The sequence below is a fragment of the Ovis aries genome, chromosome 1 (genome assembly GCF_016772045.2).
Source record: "Ovis aries strain OAR_USU_Benz2616 breed Rambouillet chromosome 1, ARS-UI_Ramb_v3.0, whole genome shotgun sequence".
Taxonomy (NCBI): Eukaryota; Metazoa; Chordata; class Mammalia; order Artiodactyla; family Bovidae; genus Ovis; species Ovis aries.
The window spans coordinates 185539041-185545577 of record NC_056054.1 but is presented as its reverse complement, the minus strand read 5'-3'; the positions used below and the strand labels follow the sequence as shown (position 1 = coordinate 185545577).

General features: G+C 34.3%; 1 protein-coding gene across 6 annotated transcripts in view; it reads left to right on the top strand.

The window, feature by feature from the left end:
• Positions 1-6537, top strand: part of GSK3B (glycogen synthase kinase 3 beta) — a 218976-nt gene that overhangs the window by 171067 nt on the left and 41372 nt on the right. For all 6 annotated transcript variants that reach the window (XM_012178649.5, XM_060417607.1, XM_012180332.5 and 3 more), the window contains exon 8: positions 1669-1764. In XM_012178649.5, the coding sequence (XP_012034039.1) occupies positions 1669-1764 (96 nt within the window). The remainder of the gene's footprint in view (positions 1-1668; positions 1765-6537) is intronic.

Below are 6537 nucleotides of genomic sequence, written 5' to 3'. Positions count from 1 at the left end.
GTGTCCTACGCTTTGTGACCCCGTGGACCTTAGCCACGGGGCTCCTCTATCCATGGTGTTTTCCTGGGAAGAAGACTAGAGTGGGTTGCCAAGCCCTCCTCCAGGGAATCTTCCCGACCCAGGAATCAAACCCCCGTTTCCTATGTCTCCTTCATTGCAGGCAGATTCTTTACTGCTTGAGCCATCAGGGAGGCCCCTATTACAGACTAATATACATTATAAAGAGTTTCTCTAGATTAGAGTATATGTCTTAAAATGAAATTAGTGGATTGTAGCATCACTAAAAGGATGCATTTTAAATACTCATTTTTTAACATTGCTGTTGTTTTTCTTTAGCATTTAAAAAAATCCAGAGGAGTTGGATTTGGAAGGCAGAATTATCAATAAGTTCACTCTCTCTTCTTTTTCACTCTTTCCCCTTTTTCCCATACATGTACACATACACACCCTTCATCAAGAGTCCAATTTACAAATAATCTGATAGCTACAGTTACAAAGACCAGATATTTTCCTTCTCAATACTCTTTGTTTCTTGTAAAGCTGGAATTCTACTACAGGAAGGAAAGGAAGTTGTATTATATTTATTACCCCTAATAATTTCCTAGTACCTCTTTGTAATACTTTGTTCCAGCTCCTCACAACCATGAATCTTCCGTCACTGTAGGCAGAAGATGTTCTAGAATTCTATATTAATTAAATTATACAGTACCTATTCAGTCTAGCTTACGTTTTGTTTTCATATGAGTGTCTTTTGAAGAATAAAACTTTAAAAAATTTGCCTAAGTTCTGAAAGTTTTAATGCAGTAGAGAATTAGAAACAATAACAACAAACACCTGAAATTCTTAGTTTGCCCTGTTTGTTCACCACTGGTCAAGTACTTTACATTCTGCTCCTCTGTGCAGCTGTCCTTGAATTAAATGGATTAACATTTTATTTCAACAGACTTGTTTTATATTGGGTACTAGAGTTATAAAGATACGTAATAAGTGTCATTTTTCTTCAAAGTACTCCTTTTAGTACTTAATGTCTCTTCCCATCATCTGTCTTATGCAGTCAAATCCGTATACTTTCCTTCTTTTGATGCCTAATACAGCTCTGGAGGTAATGAAGTGCTCAATATAATTTCATCTTGTATTATACTTTTTTGCACACAAATATGTAAGTTTCTCATAGTTAGAATCTCTCTTGTTCTTAGTATTCTTCATATAGTTCCTAGTACACGGGGACATTCACTTAATATTCAGTGATTGAATGGAATTATTGATGACCATGTTTGACTAAGGTTCTCCTAATTAGCTTTTTGATAATAAAACCTTTGTCTTACTTTACTGATGAATAAATGAATAAAAGATACTCTCATTTCAGATGCCATCACAATAGATTGTTTTTCTAGACAGAACGAAGATGCCTGATTTTTAGTTGAATATTTTTGAGTGACCTTTCTTATACAAACTTGATGACTGTTACCATAACAGTCTGTATACTACCTATAGCTTGGGTCCTCTAGTCAGAAATTGAAGTTTTTTATAAAGTCTGCTCTGTTTAATGAGTTACATATTTTATAACTTTGGAATTCCTTTTTCCAGTGAAACCAGTACATTAAAACATAAAGACTATATTTATAAGTATATAGAAAATTACGGCAATTTCTTTCTTTCTTTATCTAGGTCCTGGGAACACCAACAAGGGAGCAAATTAGAGAAATGAACCCAAACTACACGGAATTCAAATTCCCTCAAATTAAGGCACATCCTTGGACTAAGGTGAGTCAAAAAGAGTTTTTTAAAAAATACATTAACCAGTAGTTAATTAGAAGTTGGATTTCTCATTGTTCTTGAACTAAACTATTTTGAGACTAGGTGGCTATCAGAATACAAAGTACAACAGGACTTCTGCATGTAAAAATAATTGGATAATTATACATCAGTGTTTTACTGATTGTAAATAGCTTCATTCCCACTGATTTCCTGTAGAAAGTTTCCAGTCTGGGTTTTTATTTGTAGGATGAGGACAGTACATATGCATAGTATTCAAATAAAGAATTTCGTTAAGTACAGGATCTTATATGTAAATTTTTACTCTTTAAAATTCAGAAGTAATTTCTTTACATAGTTAGGGGTACTTACATACATTCAGTATCATATAGCATTCAGTATCACATATATTTTTATTCTTTTTAAACTACTAATATATAGATTATATTTTGTGTTCTTCTCTTGTTTACTTTCCTGTTGGTGTTTTGGGAGCAATAGTAAAATGAAGATTTGGTCTCATGAATAGTATACATTGAAAGCAGTTGATAATACTCACAGGATGTCACTAGCCATTGGAAAAGCCTAACTTCAACTTTTAGTTGGAGCCCATTCTAAGAGCATAAGTACTAACTTATGAGAAGACTTTAGCTTTTGTTTTGATAGTTAATTGAAATGATTGTAGAGAGATTTTATTAAGTTTTTTTCATGTCTGATTTGTGAGATTGTATGCAGAGGGGAAAAAAATCTCAATAAGGCTTAGAGCTAGAGTGACTCTTTTGTTTTATAGATTCTGAAACTCTAGCTAAACATGCCAAATGATTTATCCATGTTTCCATATGTGACTGACAAAGTCAGGATTAAGCTTCTTCTCTGTGTGTGTGTGTATGTGTGTGTGTGTGTGTGTTTAATACCAAGTTTTTTAACCTTCTAGTTATGTGCCATCTATATATCCCCCTTCCCAGTTTATTCTTATATTTCATTATATATTTTGTGGGTTGGACATATTCAACTTTTTAATACATATTTCAATCAGAGATCTTGTATATTTAAAAATGTACATAGAACAGTTTGTTTTGAACATTAACAAGTTCATTTAATTGGTTATATATCTTTTATAATAAGAGGTAAAGTAATTTAACAGATTCAAAGTAGGTCTCTTGCTAAGTTGTATTATTCAAGTTTCTTTACTTCAACTCGTCAAATATCTTCACATCTCTTCACTTCAGAAAATCCTCTTATTACCAATTATTCATTATTTAAAAACAAAGACCTCAGTAATAATTTTACTGCCAGAATTATAAGTTGTAGCTTTCACTGACCAAGATATTGCTCTCTCCCCTACCCTCTTTTTAAGTTTTCAGTAAACACTAAATGTTCTGAGATAAGTCATCCTTTGGTCTTGGTATTTAAAGTTTATTTTGAATCTGAGTCAGAAGATATTTAGGTTCTCTCACTAAACTCAGAGAATCGTAGGTGCCCTATTTGGATTTAGAATCGAGCTGCAGTTTGAATCCACAAAGTCATTCCAAGTTACAGTGTAATAAGTGATTTGTAGTATACTATGATTTCAGCCATGTTAAAGAACAAGAAGCAAAGAGAATTCTGTGTATTGGATTAATACAGGGAAGTATTCCAAAATGCTAATGGTAGTTTGAATAAGAAGAGTATAGGTGATTTTATTTTCTTTGTTCTGCATTTCCATATATATATTTTTTTTAATAAGCATGTTAAGGTAGAAAGAAAAGTAAAATTCTTTTTGGTCAAATCTGTTCTAAGTGTTCATCCTGTGTATAGGGTTTCTAAGCAATACAGTGCTGAAATGAGGTCATGAGATCTTATTTAGTAGTCCTTATCCTCGTTTTTCTTTTAAATCAAGACTGCCACCAGTATTAGTGTGTGTCATATTCTGTACTTTTTCCCCTTGATTATATCTCTTCAAGTATTAGCCAGGATGGAATGTGAGGAATGATTCATTATAATTACCATACGAGCAATAGAAGATTAATGGTGAATTTGCATGCTTTACATCTTTTACCCTTGTGAATTCCAGATGTTTCTGTAGCTCACACTGATGCTTTTCCAACTTGAATAATATACACAAAGCCCTTTTGTTTTATTTAGGCTTCCATTCTTGTACCATATATAGAATAATAATTCAATTCTCCCACCTATTTTGTGTCTTCAAACTCTTGTGAATTCTTCACTCATATATGTGCCATAATTTGGTTCTCACTTGGTACAAATGCATTTATTATATAATAGGACACTTACATTAATTTCTCATTAGTGCACACCATTAGGTTGCTGTTACTGTGGTTGTAAACATAAAACCAAATTCAGACATAGAAATTCCGTGGCAGTACTCTGTCTTGCAGATGATCCAGAATATATTTACATTGATTATTAAGAGTAGGTTATTGTCAAAATAAGAATACAAAATTTTAAATTTCTAGAGGAAAGTCTCCCCCTTTGTGATAGTGAATGTCAGCTTGAGAAATACTCTTTTATGCTAGGCAGCCAGTGGAGTTTTTTGGGTTTTTTTGTTTTTTTTTTTTAAAACGTACATAATGTTGTTCTCTAAAGGAAAAAGCTTTTTGCCTTTGGAAGGCAGGTAAACGGGAGTCTGGAAACAAAATCTGCTTTGCCTTTATCGAAGTCTTCTGTTAAAACCTACTTTAGCCCCATTTGCTGAAACCCTTTTTTTTTTCCTACCATGTTATAGTGTAGTACAGCTATATCCTCAGAACTGGGAGCTCCTGTTCTCAAAAAAAGTAGGCAGACAAAAAGTTAAAGGGAGAAAATGTCTTCCTTGGAAGCACTGAGTGAGGGTATTCAGATGAATAAGAAAGATAGCAAACAGAAGAACAAAACAATGAAATAATCCTAGTGTGATATATTGCAAGGATCTTGAGAATTCAGAAATCCTGTAAGATACTCTTGACTATTCCCTGATAGCCAGAACAACCTAATTCATTGAATAAGCATTTGTGACTTAAGTTGGAAAGGAAATATATATATAGAGTAATGTTTTGAAAAGAGGACCAGTATTGAGAGTGATGGTGGGGAAGATAAATACTTGCTTTTTGGTGTATGTTATACAGTTAAAAGAATAAAAGCCAGATGGGACACAAAAGGAAATGATAGCGAAAGCAAATTGAGAATTACATAGAGGTGGAGGTCGGTTGGAAGAAGAGAAGAAGCTGAAATTCTGCATTTGGTACATGGAGATTTGGGTAAATGACAGTCTATTTAGGTATGAAGTAAGGATCTAGTATAAGCATTGCTCCCATTCTTTGTCCCTCATGTTATTTTTTGCTTTTGTAGGAAAGCAGTTAGCTGTTGTGTCTTTTCTTCAGGTTCTTTTGAAAACAAATATGCATATAGAGGATTTATCTTCTCTATCTCCACTGCCCTGACTTTAGCCCAACATCATGTCATAGAACTGCTGAAACAACCTCCTACCTCCTGATTTCCCCCCTTTATATCTTTCACATCCTCACTGCTGTCAAAGTCATCTTCCTTAAAGCACATGTGATACTGTCTCTCTTGTCTGAAATTTCTGATTCCTCTTTGCCTATAGGAAAAATTTTATATGCCATACATATAATGAGAAGAGTGCTTATATGTCCCAATTTATGTTTGCCCAATATGATTATTAATGGCATGTTCTTCACACTCTTCACTGTCCCAGTTCAGATGATTATCCAGTCACTCTCTTCCTAATTATTTCTGCTTCTCTTTCCAGAAAAACGAGAAATTTAGTTCTTTGTCCTGCTCTTAACCTTTCCTGAGGCATTTAGTCAGTTAAACCTAATCTTTCCCAAGTTCTCCAGCTCCCTCACCCTTAAATGCATGTAATTAGGCAGTGAATTTAAAAGTTTAGTGTTCGGTTAGGATAGATTAAGGATTTCTAATAAAGTTAACATTGTAATGGTTGTATATGTTTATTCCCTATTTTGAGTATCTGATTGTGCTAACTTTTTGTTAAAGTTAAAGCAGATAGTCCCCTATATTATTCCAGTATTAAATAATCCTGTGAGGTCAGTTAGATCAGCAGTACCCAGCCGTTTTGGCACCTGGGACCGGTTTCAGAGAAGACCATGGACCAGGGGTGGGATGGTTTCAGGATGATTCAGACGCATTACATTTACTGTGCAGTTTATGTCTATTATTACGTCAGCGCCACCTCAGATCATCAGGCATTACATCTTGGAGGTTGGGGACCCCTGAGTTAGGTAACGCAGATGTCTGTATATTCTTTCAGAGTAATGAAATTCATATCTAGTTAGTAGAGGAAGTAGATTAGAATCCCAAGGGCCTTGGTTTCTTTCAACTGACTGAGTAGTTTAATAACTTAGCTACATGTGAGAGTGTTGTCCTGCTCACTTTGAAGGGATCATGCAGTCATGCTGAATTTCTTGATCTGATCAAACTGTTCTCCTGATTGTTCCCCGGAAAAACCACATTCATTTCTACATCTTACTAGTGAACACTTAGAGTGTTGTTCTTTCTCTCTGCTTACTAAGTCTTGACCTTTGTCAAGACTTCAGATCTCCTTCTCCCATGAAACATCTAATTATCCAAGCTCTTATGTGATTATTCCCACCGTATAACTCCTGTAGTACCTTCTAAGTCATACCGTATATGTACCATAGCAGCTTCTCATTTCTCTTCTGTTAATAATAAAATGAATATGTTACCTCAAAATGTTTGTTGCTGAGACTTGGGTATACATGATTAATAGCTAATTGTCCGTAGGATATGCAGGGACCTTAGATCATT